This window comes from Pipistrellus kuhlii, unplaced genomic scaffold (assembly GCF_014108245.1).
Source record: "Pipistrellus kuhlii isolate mPipKuh1 unplaced genomic scaffold, mPipKuh1.p scaffold_m20_p_4, whole genome shotgun sequence".
In the NCBI taxonomy this organism is placed as follows: domain Eukaryota; kingdom Metazoa; phylum Chordata; class Mammalia; order Chiroptera; family Vespertilionidae; genus Pipistrellus; species Pipistrellus kuhlii.
In genome coordinates, this window is record NW_023425540.1 from 1,663,487 (window position 1) to 1,682,572 (window position 19,086).

Below are 19,086 nucleotides of genomic sequence, written 5' to 3' on the forward strand. Positions count from 1 at the left end.
GACAGCTACAGAATTGGTTTTAAAGTGAACCCTCAAGTCCCTCAACCTTTGCTGGGGGTGGGGCGGCTGGAGAGTTGGGGATCGCCTCTTAGAAAGCCCAGCGAGTGGAAAACGCCCCGCAAGCTCCCCCTGAGTTAAGGGCAGGGCGGGGAGGGCGGAGGCGTCCAGTGCACACACCCCTCAGCATCCTCCCCAACATCCTCAGCCTGGCTTATGGCGAGTGGCACTGAAGGAAGCTTGCCACCTGACCCTGGGAGGCAGGGCTGAAAGGAGGACTGCCTTGGACACACATCTTAGTACACAAGTCTCAGCGACCTTCCAAGTGTGTTTGTTTTATTCAACTCTGAGTGGATCCCCCCAGGGGCCCTGGCAGAGTCCCTGCACACAGCCACACAGCGGGCACTCCTGTCTGGATGCCAGAATGACAAGCTGAGCGGATCAGAGGTCACCGAGGCAGCTCTATGGACACCGTCTCAGGCAATGCGATAAGGCACCGATACTTTCTCAACCATGGTTCATTCAATTTAACAATTTAGCCTAAAAAGTGATTCCTTTTCCTTTAAAACTGCTATAATTCTATAGCAGTCTATGGTACGCTCATTCTTTACTGAAGTCAGCAAAAACGTGAGGACACGAGGCAAAGACCGCGATTTCGCTCTGTTCCTTTAAATTCTAATTTTATAGTAATTTATTGGCTCTTTGAAAACCTTTACGTCAGTAACTTTATATCTATTTTTTCTATAATATCTTATTTCTGTTAATTTCTTCAGAAGAAAAAATATATTAGTGGTGTTATTACCTCCAAAAGTTTTCAATTTGTTGCTGTTGATATACTTCTAGTGTCTCAAAAAATAAAAAATAAATAAAATAAAAAAGACGAGCTAGAAGTCAGGCTTCCTGGGTTGAAACTCTAGCCCTGTCAGTTGTTTTCCTGTTTTCCGGTAACTTCTGGCAGTGCTCAGGCTCTCTGGAACTCGGCTTCTTTTCCTTAAGAGTTGAATTCAGTAACTAACAACTGTTTTAATTGTAAAAAAGTATGCTGCAACAGTATTTAAGAAAGTAACACAATAGCCATAACCTCACCCTAACATTTTATTTTCAGTCCTGCATGTTACCTTTTGAATTGCATTCCTGCTAAGGCCCACGTGAGCTGTAAAACACCGGTACTGAGTTTAATACTTGCACACCAAGAGTCAGCAGACCTGAGTTCTGGTCTTTTTGAGTTCGATTCCAGCAACTTGAGGTCAATTCTCCTAACCTCTGCAAACCGGATGTTTTTCACTCGAAAGTGTAAATAAGGTTATCGGTCCTGCCTTCCTCATTTGACACTTTTTTGGGGTCCTGATGAGAGGAGCCCCTGGGAACACTGCAGCGCTCTGTACCGGGGAACGTCTCTCAGTGCCTGGCTTGGAGCTAGATACCCGGATTAGGCATAGCAAAGGGTGAGTGCTCCCTCTAACACGGCATCACCCTTCGGCCGTGGAAAACGTGGCTCAGCAAGGCTGGTGGGTGCATTCGTTTACACCAGCACCCTCCTCCAGGCGGCCTGAGGCCAGTGCTGCTGCACAAAGTGGCACACGCATGGGGTTACCCTCCTGCTTCCTGAGCAACGGGCTCCGCGCGGCCTGTGTGACAGCAGCAGGGCGCGGGGCTCCGGAGGGTGGAACTCCTGTCCAGACACCTAGGGCTTCGCACAGGCGGGGCTGCGTGCGTGTTCTGGGCTGTCCCCGGTCTGTTTCTGCACCGCTTCCCCCGCTGCACTAGACTCACCTTCCGCTCTCAGAGCACCTGGAAGGCCGGCCCCCAGCGCTTCCTTGCTCCTCTATGGCTTCTCTCCTTTTAAGGGCACAGAGCGCCTCTATTCATCTTTGTGCTCCTGAAGCCCAGCGAAGCAACACACCTCACCGTTATGGCATGAGGCATGAAAGAACGGGTGGGTGTTAGCTGCCTCTGGTTCAGAGCTGCTAGCCTGTCCGTCACAGACATCTTACAACTAGGAAGTCACAGGCTGCTTTACAAAGTTACTGACTTTTGAAAAGATTACTCTTAAGGTAAGTTTCTATAAATCTGTTGCAATGTTTGAGAGACCCATGGTCAGACAAGTAAAATGATTATTTTAAGCATCTTACTGAAGGGAAGCCCTTTAAAATCTCTTAGAACGGTGTGTAACAATAGTTGCTTTCATGATACACGATTGGAAAGTGGTCTTTACAGGGAGAGCTCCGGTCATGAAAACCCAGCAGTGAGTGCCATCGTTTAACCTCAGGCTGTAAGAAGGTGCCCGTGTGGGCCCCACAGCCACGCTCAGGGGCGATGGCAGCATTATTCGGCAAATTCAGTCCGAGGGGAAAGGGAAAGGGAAAGTTTACTTTGTTTAAGGAACGTGTGCTCACTGCCTACACTTCCTGCGGTTAACAATACGGACGTGCAGTTGTCAGCAGACAGTACAAAGCCTCTTACCAAATAAAACCGTACCGACAAGCCATGGTCTCCCCTCCCTGGAATAGCTGAAGTACAGTGGCTTCTCAGTTCATATTTCTCACTTGCTCTGTTGATGGATATCTACTCTTTAGAGAAAGCCATATTAATGTTTTAGCACTAGAGTGAATTTTTAAAAATAAATTATTTTATCGATTTCAGAGAGGAAGGGGGGAGAGAGAGACAGACACATCAATGATGAGAGAGAATCATGAATCTGCTGCCTCCTGCATGCCCTGCTTACTGGGAATGGAGCCAGCAACCCAGGCCTGTGCCCTTGACCGGAATCCAACTGTGACCTCCTGGTTCATAGGTTGACGCTCAACCGCTGAGCCATGCCAGCTGGGCTAAAGAGAATTAACACCCAGCAGCACACACTTTCTCCTCCTCCTAAGACTTCGCCGACTTCCAGTCGTCCTTGTAAATGAGAGAGGACGTTGGGTGAGAACTAGGCCCCTTCGCAGTGCCCTCCGACCCTCCTCCAGGACAGAAAGTCGGGGTGTGGTTATTTTCCATCCCCTCTCTCCCGGGCCTGCCTTCTGCAGGGACTGAGAGGAAGCTCTGTCAGGGTCTGGCGAGGCTGCTGTGCCAGAGGAGCAATTAGCCCCGAGGCAGAGACAAGCCTGGCTCCGGGGAGAACGGAGAGCGACAGTGCTCACCTCTGAGCATCCAGAAGCAATGCGGTTTGTATCCAGACAGAGTGTGCTTCATCCTTAACGCCGCCATTTCTGGACACAAGGAAGACGGCCAGGCAGCCTCTGCGTGTTATTGACGGTGATGATCAGATGCACAGCCCCCTGGAGCCGGGGACTCCGACTGCCGTGCAGTTGTAACTGGGCTGGCAGCTCTGCCCTTCCTCAGTGGTGGTTAAACGATGGCGCATTATTCAATTCACTTTCCATGCAATTAGGTATAAATAGGGTGGGGATATAATTAAAGGAGACAATGTGATTCCTTAAGTATTTTATGAGTTTGTCTACATTCTTTCATGAATCATTCAACACGTTATTCTTAGAGGCCAAGGCTAAGTAACAGAGATCCTGCCCTCACAGAACACACAGCCAGCTGGGGAGACAGCCAGAGGTCCTGGGTAATGAAAGCCTAACATGCAAATCACCGAACGGCGGAACAGCCGGCGGAACGACCGGTCGCTATGACATGCACTGACCACCAAGGGGTAGACGCTCAAAGCAAGAGCTGCCCCCAGCCCGCAGGCCCTGGACCGGCAGAGGCAGCGGCAGAAGGCGGGGCCGGCAAGTGGGCAGCGCCAGGCCAGCCAAGGTGGGCACCAGCGGGGGCCCCTGGATCACCCCGCTGGTTGCCCTGCAGATTGGCCCTGATCACCAGCCAGGCCTAGGGACCCTAGCCATGCACGAGCACCCTACTCGCCGTGCACCAGGCCTCTCATCTAATTACAACATGCGTGGTGTGTTACAGAAGCAAGGCCCATGGTCTCTGGGGAGGGGGTGCGATTTAGTCCAGTGGGTTTCTTGGAAATGACATTCCCATGGGGCTTGAGCCTCACTGCAGTGTGAGTGGCTCCACACAAAGGCCCAGCGGCACCGGAGATGCTAGCACAAGCCAGGAGCGGAACGAAGCTCAGCATCTCACCGACGGGAATATATTCGGCTCATTTCTTTATATTGATGTCAGAGAGAGAGGGAGAGAGAGAGAGAGAGAGAGAGAGAGAGAGAGAGAGACATCAATGATGAGAGAGAATCACTGATCTGCTGCCTCTTGCACAGCCTCCCTAATGGGGATCGAGCCAGCAACCCGGGCCTGTGCCCTGACCAGGAATCAAAACGTGACCTCCTGGTCCATAGGTCAACGCCCAACCGCTGAGCCACCGGCCCGGCTATTTGGCTCCTTGCCGTGTCTCGATTCTGCACTTGCTTTGAGAGCGAATACAGTTCTCCAGTCAGACGCTCTGAATGGGCAGTGTATTCTGACAGTAGCATTGTGGCTACAACGCCAAATAGCTTTCTTCTCAAGGTTTTAACGCGAATTCAAATACTCTATTTGGTGCTTCATACAACAGAAGAACAGTGTCTTTGGGGGGGGTGGGGAGATAAGCATTTTGATCCTCAATTTTCTGAATATACAGGGTGGGGCAAAAGTAGGTTTACAGTTGTTCCTATGGAAACTAGCAGCACAAACCCTGTGAGTTTGCCGCTGTCTTTACAGATGTTACAATGACTGAAAAGGCTCCCCGTCTTCTGTGACTCCCGGCCGTCCACTGGGAGCCCAGGGAGCCGCCTGCTTGCTCCAGGCGATGGCTGACTTCCTCCCGTGCAGCCACCGCCCTCTGGCTTCATTCTGAGCGGGAGAGCTGGCCCAGGACAGTCCCAGGAGAAGACCCTTCCCTCAGGCTAACGGAACTCTTCTGGGAAGGAGAGGCCTGTAATCTCCCGAGGGGCCACCGGTCGGTCGGCAAACTCTTCAGTCATCAGAGCCAAATATCAACAGCACAACCATTGACATTTCTTCGGAGAGCCACATTTTTGAAAACTTAAACTTCTTCTAACGCCACTTCTTCAACACAGACTCGCCCAGGCCGTGGTGTTTTGTGGAAGAGCCACACTCAAGGGGCCAAAGAGCCGCATGTGGCTCGCGAGCCGCAGTTTGCCGACCACGGCTATAGTCATATCCTTAATGACCAGAGAGAGCACTCTCGTTGGGTTATACTCAGCGGAGGGCAAGAGGAAGACATCCTCTGATGTCACCATGACCCTGGAAGCCACGAGGACAGACTCACTCAGTCATCACTCAGATCCTATCAGTCTTCCCCCGATTCCTGGTCTGACACGTGGAGGCTGAGCGAGAAGGAGAAGGACTGACAGTCAGAGGCGGATGGCAGGTTTCTGGGCAGGAGCTGCGAGGCAGAGACCTGAGCGGAGCGCAGGACTTGCCCTTTAAACTTGTGTGACTTTGGATAAACTAATTTAACCTCTTCTGGTTCCTTCGTGTCTAAAATATGGGTAACAGTTCCGCGTGTTTCCCTTTTCGTAAGACTGAAATGAAGTCATACCTGCAAAGTTCCTGCTGCGGGGGCTCACGCATAACATGCCACCGAGTATGTGCTTCGCATCTGAGGTCGTGTTATTTCTCCTCCGGCGTATGCTGGACCTTTGACCTCTGGGAGGTCGAAGTCTATTTGGCCATGGCCGGTGGGAGGGGTGGGCACAAACAGAGGGAGTGGGAGGAAAGGGGGTACCCCCTGCCCCCTCCCTGTCGCACCTCAGTCCGGCCCCCGCTGTGTGCCTCCTCCCAGAGCCACAGCTCCGGTCCTGGGACCCCCTCCCAGAGCTGGAGTTCCCGGTGGGGCGGACAGGGTGCCGGCCTCCGGACTGGAAGGCAGTGGCTCTTCTTCCCACCATTGTCCATCCTCGGGGGCTCCCCATCTCCTCAGTGTCTCTGTCAACAGTCCCGCTAATCAACTCCCTTCTGCTGAACCCTTCCTGCGTGCTGCTGGCCTTCGGCCGGGACTGACACACGTGAAATAACCGTGAAGACTTTACTTGGACACAAGGGAGGACATCTTTCCAAATGAATCGTTTCTCAATGCTGGAAACTGCCAGTGTGAGGCGGTTCTACACCCAAAGGAAACTCTTGTATCAGGATGGTGGCAGCTGGCTGTGATGGAGCCGGGCTGGGAAGGCTGGGGAGGGAGCGTGCTCAGAGGGCAGCGGCGGGGGAGAAAGGGCGGAGTGCTTTTCTAGACGCGTGCAACAAGGAGGCCACAGCCACGGGAGCAGCACGAGCAGGAGGGTGCTGGGGAAGTAAGGAAACGGGGCTGCTGCCGTGGGAAGTGGTTGTTCAGGGTTGGTTGGTTTTTAAAAGAATTGAGTTTTAGAGAGTGAAAGGAGAGAGAGAGAGAGAGAGAGAGACAGACATTGGTTGCCTCCCACATGTGCCCTATTGGGGTCAACCAGGGGACTGAACTGGCAGCCTGGGTATGTGTCCTGACCAGAGTAGAGCCCACCACCTGGGGCCTACAGGACAGGACGAGGCTCCGACCAGCTGAGCCACACCTGGCTGGGCTATGTTAGAGATTTTAACACGCAAAACAATGCCCCAAAGATGCCCATGTCCGATCCTGGGAGCCTGAGAATGTTTCCTCACAGGACAAGAGGGACTGCAGATGTGACTCCGCGGAGCACCTTGGGATGGGAGGGGACCTGGACCACCAGGGGCCGAGGCACTGAGGAGGGGCCCGTGGGAAGGGCAATAGCTTCAGAGGGGAGGAAAGATCTGACGCGGCCACTCTGCCAGATTGGGAGGCAGTGAGGGGCCAGAAGCCCGGTCTGCAGGGGCCCCGCAGCGGGACACAGATGCCCCTGGAGCCTCCGACCAATCACCACTGTGCTGAGCCTGGTCCCGGCCCCGGCCCCGGGATGGCTGACCTGCAGAGCTGGAAGGCGGGGCATATGTCTTGTTTAAACCATCAAACCCGCAGCACTCTGTTCTAGCAGCGGCAGGAGATGGACAGGGTGGAAGGGGCTACAGGGAGCTGGAAGGGGCTACAGAGAGCTAGGTGAGGCCACACCTGCATGGCCAGTCGAGAACGTTCTACTTTATCTGAAGACGACAAGGAACCACCTGAGCGTTCTGGCTAAACACGGAGGTATAATGAGAATTGTGAGCAGGATGGGGTAGAGGCTGGGTTAGACTGGAGACAGGAAGTGGGCCCTGCAGGAGTGCATGCTGCGGGGAGGGGCCTGGGGCTGGGACCCAGGTTGGGTGTGGACTCCATGCCTGGATGAGAAGTTTCCAAGCAACCTGACAACCTGAGGATTGACAACCTGAGGACTGACAACCTGAGGACTGACAGCCTGAGGACTGACAGCCTGAGGACTGACAACCTGAGGACTGACAAGAAGCCAGGACAGAAAAGGAAGGGAAGTCCAACCTCAGGTCCTGGCCTTGGGAAATGGGCTTAAGTATGGCCCGTGCCGAAGCTGCTGATTCAGACACAGAAACTTTTCACATCCTACATTCCAATGTGATTGAGGAGCAAGTAGATGTATGCACACACACACACACACACACACACACAAAAGGGAAGTAAATGTAATTATGAAATTTGAAACATCTATGCACCATTTCCCTTTCAGTCCCCTTTTGTACTTAGCCAGGCCCGTTATCCCAACAACTGCGCAACCTGCGGCTCGACGCGGAGAGAGAAAAGCAGCGGAACCCAAAATGCTTCTCTAGGCAGGTGGATGCAGACATAGTTATCCACATGACTAATAAAGTTACACATCAATGAAGCTACACACAGATGAGACCGTACCTTCTAAGCCAATATTTTCTCAAGTCCTGTCCTTGTCTTTTCGGAGGCTATGCAAGTGTCCTCTGACCATGCTGCCTCGGTGGCTGCTCGCTTGGTGACGGGAAAGGCACTATGTGAACAGTCAGTAAGCAGTTCTGATTTTGCACAACGAACACAGGCCAGTCACCCCCAAACAATCTGAGCCGGAAAAAGCACCAGAGTATAAAGAGCAGTGACAGGAGCCGATAAGTTAAACCCTCCGCCGGCTCCTAAGCGGCCAGAAGCTGCCGCTGGTGGTTTCTGTGTGGGTTACGGACGTTTCCTGAGCGGAGACCCTTCTGAGGAACCACAGCAGCTCATCCTAACTCTGCACCAGCCTCTGTGGCAAAGAGGAAGCTCTGCTCGATGGTCCCCGTTTCCAAGGGAACTGCATGCAGGCTAATCCCGGGCCCTCCACCCAGGCCACAGGGCCGGCTCCCCCTGTTTTGCGTGGAAAAATGCTATGGGCCCCGGCTGGGAGGACGCTGGACAACTGAACTCTGAGGATATGCCAAAGCCAGCCAGTCACTAAGCCCTTCAGCAGGTCATTTTAAAAAACACACAAAACTGCTCCATCTGCCTTCCCGTTTTGACCATTGCTACTTTCCCTCTCCAGTCAGTGTCTGGTAACTAAAAAAGAAAGCAAGAAAGCTCCGACCGCCGGTTAATCTTGGGGGAAATCTGGGGAAATACGAGGGGTCCGCTTTCCCTAAGTTGGAGGGCACTTGGCATTCACTGAGTTGCTGAGTCCCTCCTCAGAGTCCCTCCTCAGAGCGCCCCTTTCTGCACCGCCCACAGCGCACCCCACGCCGGTGTGTGGGCGCCCCTGGGCCCCTCGCAGCCGGTCCGGGGCCGCAGGAGGGCGCGATCGGGGCGAGCCGCCTGCCCCCCGCGCTCCGGGTCCTGGCGCCCGGGAAGCCGCACGCTCAGCGGCGGGAGGAGGCGGCCGCCCGCCCGGAGCATCGGGAGCGCAGGCTCCCGGCGGCGGCGGCGGGCGCCCTCCGGTCACCTCCGCCGGAGGGGGCGGCGGCCCGCGCTCCGCGCCAGACACCGGCCGGAGCGGCTCCGGCCCGAACCGCCTGCGAAGCCCACGGCCGGGCGCCGACTCCCTCCGCGCCGCCCGCCAGCCGCCCGCCCGGCCGCGCCGGTCCCCGGCCCCGCGCCTCCCCCTTTCTCCCCGCCCGCCGAGGGGCCACTCACCGGACAGCAGCCCGCAGCGCGGGACGCCGAGCCCCGGGCGCCGGGGGGCCATGGCCGGGCGCGGGGCGCGGGCAGGAGCCGCGGGACCGGGAGGAGCGGGAGCCGCGCGCCGGACACTCCGCCGCCGCCTCCCTCCGCGCGGGTCCCGGCGGCTGTCGGTCTGTCGGTCCTGGCGGCTCTGAGTCTGTCCCAGCGGCTGTCAGTCTGTCGGTCCCGGCGGCTGTGAGTCTGTCCCGGCGGCTGTGGGTCTGTCCCGGCGGCTGGGGGTCTGTCCCGGCGGCTGTCTGAGCCGCAGAGGGTCCCCCGCGCGTCCCGAGAGGGAGGCTGCCGTGCGCCCCACGCGTGTCGCTCGCAGCGCCGCCCCTCGCCCCGGCCCGGAGCCTGGCGGCCGCCCAGCGGCCAGACGTGGACAAATAAAGCCAAACGGCCCGCGGGGCTGAAGTCCGGGAGCGGACCTTAAAGGGACATCTGCTCCGAGAGGGGATCCCGCCGCCCCAGGGCCCGGGATGGGCGAGGCCGGCGGAGGACGCGCCCCCGGAGGCTCCGCCTTCTTAGGCCCCGGGGCCCGGCCGGGGGTGGGGGGCGGGCTCGGGGGCGGGCTGGCTCTGACCCGGCGCCCGGCGCGCACTTGGACTTGGCCGCGGCCGCCGGGCGAGCGGCTGGGGCGCAACCCGGGGGCGCAACCCAGACACGCCCCCCGGGCCTCGCTTCCACCCCCCGGGGCTCGCCGCGCTCCTAGAGGAGCCGGGTGACAGGGGCTCGCTCTCCTGGGGAGGACGGGGTGACCGGGAGGAGAGGAGAGAGGGGAGGGGGGGGAGGAGGAGAGGGGGAGGGGGAGGGGGAGGGGGGGGGGGAGGAGGAGGAGGAGGAGGAGGAGGAGGATGAGGAGGAAGAGGAGGTGGAGGAGGAGAAGAAGGAGAAGGAAGAGGAGGAGGATGGGGAGGAGGAGTAGGAGGAGGGGGAGGAGGAGTAAGAGGAGGGGGAGGAGGAGGAGGGGGAGATGGAGGAGAAGGAAGAGGGGAGTAGGGGGAGGAGGAGGAGGGGAGGAGGAGGCAGGAGGAGGAGGAGGGGAGGAGGAGGATGATGATGATGAGGAGGAGGAGGAGAAGAACGAAGGGGGGAGGAGGGGGAGGAGGAGGAGGGAGCAGCCCCTGGAGAGGGATGCGCTGGGCTCTGGGAGCGGGGCGGGCTGGGGGACGGCTGGGGGACGCGGACAGGGACCTGATACAGAACGGGGCGCCGGGCTGGGCTGATCCTCCTCTGGACTGTCCTAAGGGAGGGCGCCTGCAGCCACGTTCCTGTCCCTGCCCGGGTCGGGTCCCCCGCGCCTCCTGCTCTGGGACCTGGTCCCGCGCGCCCACTGCTCTCGGACCCGGTCCTGGGCTGGGTCCTGCCCTCCCCGGAGACGGGCACCCCGTCTGGCGGGCGGGACAACCTCCCGGAGGAGCCCGGAGCCCCAGGCAGGTGCTGGCGTCACGGAAACTGCTCTTCTTGAAGCCGCGCAGACTGTGTTTTCTAGAATTTCAAAGAAAGTGAAGGCGTGGGTGCGTGGATGGTGTTTACAGGCGGCGGAGGTCACGGCTGCATTCAGCTCCCTTCAGTCAGTCCCCCTCCTCCCAGGACCCAGCCTGCTGGCAGGGCCGGGCTGGCGGGGCGAGGGCGCCACCCGCAGGCGGACGGTGGCCTAGAGGAATTCAGGTGCGGGTGCAGGTGACGCAGGAGGGAAGGGGAGGCCCGCAGGGAGGACTGGGTACAGGGCCCAAGTCAGGGGGTTCGGGCAACCAGAAGGGGGGGTGGGGGGTGCTGGGGGGAGAGGCTGAGGCCATCGGATGGCAGCATCACAGCCATCCTCTCCTGTGCCTGTGGAGGTGGCTCACTCCGGGGAAGCATGTCCAGAGTCCTCTTTCCCGGTCTCCAGCGTCCACTTCCTTTTCACTTCTTAGCACCGCCTTCAGAACCGCGCAGAGAAGCCTCGAGAAAAGCCGCAGGTGCCGCTCACCGTTCCAGGCCTCAGCTTCCCCTGGTCCCGCCGCGCGGCCTCCGGCATCTCTGTCCGCAGCGTGTCCGGACCCGGCTTGGTTTTCCAGCCCGGCGTCCTCTCTCCCTCGGTGTCACCACCTGCCTCCTGCCGTGCCCCTTGGGAAAGCTTCGGGGAAGGCCTTTCTTGGGCACATCTCACCTCCCCGTCTACAGTCTCCCCTGTCCCATGCCTCTCAGTGAGACCCTCGGGGCTCTGCACAACCCTGAATAATAAAATCCTAAATGCAAAGTGACCGACCTCCAGAACTACCAGTCACCATGACGCACACTGACCACCAGGGGCAGACGCTCAACACAGGAGCTTCCCCCGCCTATGGCAGGGGGGGGGAAGGGGGAGGAGCCGGCAAGCGGGAGGCGCCAGGCCAGCCAAGACAGCTGCTAGTAGGGGCTCCCCCAATCACCCCACCAGTCACCCCACAGGTCAGCCCTGATCACCGGCCAGGCCCAGGGGCCGTACCCATGCAGAATTTCGTGCACCAGGCCTCTCGTCTATACATGAAAGCCAAAGCCATGGAGCAGCCAGCGGCCCAGTTGCTGTGACGTGCACTGATCACCAGGGGGCAGATGCTCACGGTGGTCAGTGCGCTGCCACAGTGGAGCACCGCTCCCTTGACCGATGGGCAACAGACACTGGGCCCGCGGCCGGCAAGCACAGCTGCTGCGGGAGCCGCCCCGGCCTCTGAGGCAGCGCTACCAGGCGGCAGCGGCAGGCACAGCGGGCCGGGATGGGCGGGAGTGGTGCCAGGCCCCGGCTCGGGGTCCTTCCCGGCCGCCTGCCACTCCGCGCACTGCTGCATCCCCCGAAGGGGTCCCGGGCTGCGAGAGGGACAGGCCAGGCTGGGGGACCCAGCGGTGCACACATCTGTGCTCCGGGCCTCTAGGAGTTAACCCCTTACCCTTCCAGGCAGCATGGAGGCGCCTGGAGAGTATCATGCTGAGTGAAGTAAGCCAGTCAGAGCAAGACAAGGATCACATGGTCTCACTCCTACTAGTATGTGGAACCTAATGAACAACATAAACTGATAAGCCAAACAGATCCTGAGACACAGAAGCATGGGGCAGACGGAGGAATCTCAGAGGGAAGGCGGGGCTGGGCGGGTGGGAAGAGATCCACCAAAGAACTTGCATGCACATGTGTGTCATCCATGGACACAGACAATGGAGTGGTGAGGGCTGGGGTGGGGGTGGAGGTAGGGGGCGGGACAGGCTAGAAGGGGTCAATGGGGAAAAAGGGGGACATATGTAATGCTTTCAACAATAAAGATTAAAAAAATAAGGATTGGATTAATTGACTAATGCTTAGACATTTAAAATTATAACAAATATTTGATTCTAAATTATTGTTTTTTATTCCAGAGAAATTTATCTAATTTGCTGTTTTCAAGACAGATATTAGTGTGCATGTATCTGTGTGTATATATATATTTACACATGCATATACCTACATGGGCTTGTAGAAAATTGAAATATATTGAAGGAAATAGTAAAAGAGACATTGTAAAGTTATATCTTATTGAAATACAGTAGGGTTAAAACACACTTATACTATGATCAAGACTTTAGTTATTGGGTATGTTCCCTTTTTTTTGGGGGGGGGGGGTTTAATAAATATTTTACCTCGTCTTCGACTTACAAACTAATGCTGGCCACCACCACTATGCCAGCTAACGTTAATCTGCAGGTGGGGTATGAATCCTGTGGCAACCTTTATTGATCTTCATGTCAAATCGAGGCAAATGCATGGGACTGCAGGGACAAAATGAATAGGACAGTTGATTTTCTCCTGGAAGTCTGCTGCCCATTAGTTTCTTTCACGTGAAGGTAGGACCAGAAAAAAGCAGCTTTGTGCACACGTCCAGCACCGGCGCCCGTTTCCACCTGTTCGGTGGGCCGCCTAGGGACAGCACCCCGTTCCTCGCACTGCGGGCACCTCAGGCTGCTGCTTCCATAACCAGAGCTCAGGCACCAGATGTGGAGCTGAGCTTCGCCACCAGCTGACTTATTAAAAAGCATCATTGCGTAATGTCCCTGTGAGTGTTTTTTCACTTAGAATGTCAAATAGGTGTTTCTCCACCCTGTTTCCTGAGCATGTCTGTGCCAGAGCCTGGTCCGGAGACGTCTGGGCAACGGGCACTGAGGACAAAAATGAGCTTTGAATCCTGGCGAGGCGCCGTGTAACGGTGTAGGAGACTTCCCAAAGCTCTGGGCAGACTCCGGCGTGGGTGACATGCTCCGGCCCCGTGGGGAGGCGGCTGGGGTGGGGGTGCCTGGCAAGGCTGCTCCAGGCGTGGCACTGCCTGACTCAGAGGAGCCACCACGCACGTCAAATGGGAATGAATTCTGCGGTAGCCGTCAGGCGGTTCTAGGACAATTGAGCAGGTTGGTTTAGTTATTTTTTTTTAACCCAGCGGTTGGCAAACTCATTAGTCCACAGAGGCAAATATCAACAGTACGATTGAAATTTCTTTTGAGAGCCAACTTTTTTAAACTTAAACTTCTTCTAATGCCGCTTCTTCAAAAACAGACTCGTCCAGGCCGTGGTGTTTTGTGGAAGAGCCACGTTCAAGGGGCCAAGGACCCTCATGTGGCTTGCGAGCTGCAATTTGCTGACCTCGGTCCTAGGGATTCGAAGATGTTGATGTGCTTGACCCGGTCCATGAGGACATGAGGAGCACCCAGAGACAGGCAGGGATGGTCTTTCTAATCGGGACTGACGATCTATAGACAAGAAGGCAAAGTCAGCAGGAGGAAAGCAGCACATTCCACAGAGATGGTGGCACTGGAATTTAGCTTCACGGGATGTGGACACGGCAGAGGAAAAGGGTGCCGGGCATTCTAGGCAGAGCAGCAGGGCGGGGATGAGCAGGATGGGATGGAAGTGAGGGTAGGCAAGTGGAGTTGGGGCCGGATTTGGAAGGAGGATGCCAAGGAACGTGGACTCCTCAGAAGCATAGAATCCTAATATATAAAGAGCCAGGGTCTGTCACGACCTAAATGGCTGGATGGACAACTGAATAGCAGGCTATGCAGGCCGTAGTCAGTCCTGGGTCCCAGTCGTGGTGGCGGCAGGAGTCAGTCCTGGGTCCATCACCTGTTAGAAGGCATCTTAGGGTGAGGACCATCACCTTAGCCAGAACTCAAGATGGACATGTGGCCTGGCCTGGCCCCTCCTCAGAGGCAGCCCCTTTCCTCCATGAACACTGCAGAGGACAGACATAATAAAGCCACTTGCTGTGATGCCCACAGAAAGTTTAGATACTCCAGTTGGACACCACACAACAGGTATTTAAAAATTAGTCAAGGCCTGGCCCTTGTGGCTCTGTTGATTGAGCTTCGTCCCATGCACTGAGAGGTCTCTGGTTCAGTTCCCAGTCAGGGCACAAGCCCAGGCTCAGTACCCAGTAAGGGGTGGGTAGGAGGCCAGCCATTGAGGTTTCTCTCTCTCATCAGTGTTTCTCTCTCTCTCTCTCTCTCTCTCTCTCTCTCTCTCTCTCTCTTCCTCTCTCTCTTTTCTCTCCCTTCCTTTCTCTCTCAAGTCAGTACAAACTTATTAAAAATTAGTAAAGATACAATATATGATGAATATTGGACACTGTAAGCGTTTGGACCCCAAAGTGAATTCCTAGAGTGAAGGGAGCCATGAGCTCACAGTCCTCCAAGTCTGCTGTGTGGGCCGGAGCCACTAACAGGGGACCTTGGACTTTTTGTGGGACAGGCCACAGCTGGTTGCTCTGTCTCCTGGGCAGGGACGTGCGGCAGCTGAGAGGAGAGCCAGAGATTGTGAGGTAAAGGCCCCCCTGGGTGCCAGGTGCCAAGAAGGCGAAGCCCTGGGTGAGTAGGCAGTGGCAATGAGAGCGGACCAAGGTGTGAAATTCAGAACCATGGCCTCAAATACCAGGCTCTGACTGGGGTTTTGTTCCGGTGGCTCCGACGGGTCTCAGAGGAATAAGAGGAGGGTTTTACGGACCTCCCATGGAGCTCTGGCTAGATTTATCCCAGCCATGAAACGTAACAGGACAAGTAATTATAATATCAAGTGCATTAGTAAGGCTAATCAAATGGAAATATTAAACAATCGTGTTTCCATAGCAGGGAAAAATTTCACAGCCACGAAAGGGAGAAAGGAGGCTGTTCTTCTGAGAACATGTTTCTCTCTCAAGCCCCGGGTCTACTGTGCTGAGAGTTCACTTAGTGTTCCCCTTCCCTTTCCTTTCTCTGAGCTTGACTATTTTTATTCCCCCCTCACCCTTTATCTTAAGTCCCGCTGAGAAGAAAAAGGAAAATGGAAGAAAATATAACCAAGAGAATGAGTTTTCCTTTTCAAAGAGCTACAGAAAGTTGTTGGACTCTTTGGATGAAAAAGAATCTTAAAAGTGATAAGATTGGAGAGGCATTGGGGATCCTGAGGTTGGGGGAGTCCAGACCTAGAGAGACTGCAGGACGGAGGTGGAGAGCATCTAAACACGAGCACGTACTGGCACCCACAGCTGGCTCAGAGCCTGTTCAGCGCCTGCCTTCATTCACAGGCCCACCAGATGCTTTGTGTAAGCGGAAAGTATCACCGTGGGAGGACACAGTGACATAAAGTCCCCCATCGGCGTGGCCAGCTTCTGCACTGTCCTGGGCATGGCCTAAGTCACTGCACCCATGAAGACAACATAACGGTCAAGAATCTAGGCACTTATAGCACCCTAAGGTGGTCTCTGTGTGCCCAGAGGAGAGGTGGTCATGTCAGAAGGAAACAGCCTTCCATCCATCATACCTGGCTTTCTGGGGGGCTGACTGGAAGGAGATTAAATTTTTATTTGAGTTTGGACATAAAAAATGCATCCATTATCTACATTAATAAAAGAGAAATATGCAAATTGACTTTACCTCTGTGATACCCACCAGCCAATCAGGAGTGGGGATGCAAATTAACCCAACGAAGGTGGTGGGTTATTTTGCATTTTCAGGTGCGGAGGGGCTGGGGGTGGGGTGACCACTTGCGTGTCCTCAGGACCCAGGTGCTCTGAGCCTGTAGGCCCTCACATAGGCCTGGAGTGGATCCCCGCATGCAGGCACAGAGCAGCTGGGGGCAGGGTGGGAACGTCCACCACATCGCCATGATGTTCCCACCCCACATGTGAGACAGGCATCCTCGGGAGCCAGGCCGCTCTGAGCCTGTATGCCTGCGAGTAGGCTCGGAGCTGAGGGGCCACACCTGCCAGAGGGACCCGCTCACTTCACAGATGCCCTTCAAGCCCCGGCGCCACCCCAGGTGCGGCTGGTCCAGGAGGGATCTCGGGAGGTTGGCTCCAGGGCATGTCTGGCCTGTCTTGCCCATCCCACCCTGCCGCCCACCTTCTACTTAATTTCCTTTCAGTGTGCACGAATCTGTGCACCAGGCCTCTAGGACATTTATGAAAACTAAGTTATATTAAGTTAGCCTAGGAATCATTACCAGTGCTTAGCAAAATGAGACATTAAGGTGCTTGGAAGGTGATGAAGGGATTAAGCAAAGAAGAACGTCTTGGTGATTGCCAGAGGGAAGGGGGCGTGTGGAGGAGGTGAGAGGATAAAGGGGGCACATGAGGAGGGCAGGAGACTTGACTTGGGATGGTGAACACACAATACAGATGATGTAGTATAGACTGTACACCTGGAACCCATGTAATTTCATTGACCAATGTGTCACTTCAATAAACCCAATAAAAAACTGCTCAGACACAGGCCTGGGAAGTTGCAAACTATATATAGCTATCACCTAACTATGTCATAACTGGGTATTTATGATTCTGTCTTATAAAATCTTATAACTCACTTTTATGATGGCCATCCTGCCAAAACACACAAAGTACAAGTAGAATATATGTTTTTGACATACATTCCATCTAGCTAGAGTACAAATATTTAGATTTTTCTTATTATCTCCACAATACTCAGTGTTGAGATTGTTTCATATTTTATATTTCTAAGAGTTAGGGGAGGTGAATTAGAATTTTCTGCTTTCTGGAGATCAAAGTTAACTCTTCTGAGTAAATGTGGCATTCTTATTTTATGAAATGTGTTAACAAAAGTCTCATTTTGGCCCTAGCGGGTTTGGCTCAGTGGATAGAGTGTCGGCCTGTGGACCAAGGGTCCTGGGTTCGATTCCGGTCCAGGGCATGTGCCTAGTTGCAGGCTCCTCCCCTGGCGTGGGCTGTGGTCAGGGCTTGTGCAGGAGCAACCAATCTATGTGTCTCGCTCACATCGATGTTTCTCTCTGTCTCTCCCTGTCTCTTCCACTCTCTCTAAAAATCAATGGAAAAACATCCTCGGGTGAGGATTAACAAAAGAAAAAGAAAAAAGAAAAGAAAAGAGAGATCGTTTTGTGTGGATGACAATAATAGGCATGCTTTGCGTTATTAAAATAAACGAGAGGGGCGAAGTATTCCTGGGATTACGAAGGAAATACCTGAAAACTCGGGTCCTCCAAAAAAGCCATGAGAACATTGGCAAATGTTTGCCAGAACCAGACCTTTCACAACGCTGGGATTAAACAGGGAGTTGTAAACATTTTTTTAAAGTTAAAAAAACAAAACAACACAAAACCACAGCTGAATCTCAACAAACTGGCCTTGTAATCTGCTCTATTTCCACCCCTTCCTCTTAACTCTGTGCTACCTGGAGACCAAAGTGCCTCGCACAGCGGGTGTGACCATGGCGCCGGGCAGCCACTGCAGACGCCACAGGTCCCAGAGCTTCCCACCTCCCGGTCCTGGGCCCTGGGACTCATCGCTCCCTGTCCTGACTGGCAGCTCCCTGAAACGCTCCTTCTCAAGGTTTCTCTTTATTTGGGCTGAGTTGGAGCTAGGAGCCCTGTGCAAGCAGCCCTTTTCCAAGAACATCTGTAAAGAAACTAGAAATCCCTGGCCACTGTGTAGCACAACAGCCTGAGGTGAAGTGAACCAAAACCACGCCCCGGGAGCATACTGGACAGTCAGATGCCGTAGGACACCTGGAAAGGTCCCACATGTTCAGGAGAATCCAGCAGGACGTGTGCAAGTGCAGGGCTGTGTGCCTTCTCTGAGAAGCCCTGAGAAGACCCCCATCTCTCACCTCTGGCCGACCTTGAAGCAGTCAGGAAGTCAAGGCGAAGGCAGAGGTTAAGCTGCCTGCTGGCCTGAGAGGAGCCCGCCCAGGCAGAGAGAGCCCATGGCCAAGGCTGGGAGGCTCGGTGTTTCAAGGCATTAAAAAAAAAAAATCTTTGTTTAATCATTAAGTGACCATTAAGCTAATCATTCAGAGACTCCAGCAGCCATAACAAGTAAAGCATAAAGGCTTCACAGCATTAGGCCAGGAAGCCACTTACTAAGCCTGTAGCAGCAGAAGCAGCAGCAAAACAGACAGCCGTGCCTGCAAACCCCAGGGAGTGTGGAATCTGACTTGCAGAATTGTCACTTTACATTTTAAATGTCCAGTTTCAACACGAAAAAGACACGTAGAGAAATAAGGAAAAGTATAGCCTAACTACAAGAAAACAGCAGCAAGGAAAACTGCCCCCAGGAATCCAAAATGGTGGGCTTACTAGAGAAAACTTTAAATCAGTAATAAATATATTCAAAGAACTAAAATTATATCTAAAGAACTAAAAAAAAAAAAAGAAAAAAAAAAGTATGAGATGGTGCCTAACCAATTACAGAATGTCAATTAAGGATATATGTCAGTAAAAAATAGGAATTATAATGCTGGGAAATACAACAGCTGACATAGAAATTCACCAGGAGGGGCTCAACAGCAGATGTGAGCTGGCAGAAGAGAGTCAGTGAACGCGAAGAGGTTGTCCTGTCTGAGGGACAGAACAGTAACAAACAACAAAAACGCACAAGCCTCAGAGACCTGGGGACACCACCACACACACCACCGTGTGCACGACGGATGTCCCAGGAAGCACGTTTGAAGAAATAATGTCTGAACATCCCCAGGGTTGTCAGGTTACTCATTTTCAGCTTAAATCTTCGTTTAAATATTCATACCCAAGAAGCTTAATGACTAACGGGAAAAACAAAAATCTGAAGAGAGCCACGCCTGGACTC

General features: G+C 54.4%; 1 protein-coding gene across 2 annotated transcripts in view; it reads right to left on the reverse strand.

Moving 5' to 3' along the window:
• Positions 1 to 19,086, reverse strand: part of ITGA1 (integrin subunit alpha 1) — a 127,563-nt gene that overhangs the window by 77,533 nt on the left and 30,944 nt on the right. Inside the window, exon 1 of one of the 2 annotated variants that reach the window (XM_036409784.2) lies at positions 8,990 to 9,482. The exons of the other annotated variant lie outside the window; for it this stretch is intronic. Coding sequence (XP_036265677.2) covers positions 8,990 to 9,041 — 52 coding nt within the window. The 5' untranslated portion in view covers positions 9,042 to 9,482. Of the gene's footprint in view, positions 1 to 8,989; positions 9,483 to 19,086 lie in introns of those variants that run through there. 2 annotated transcript variants of the gene reach the window in all.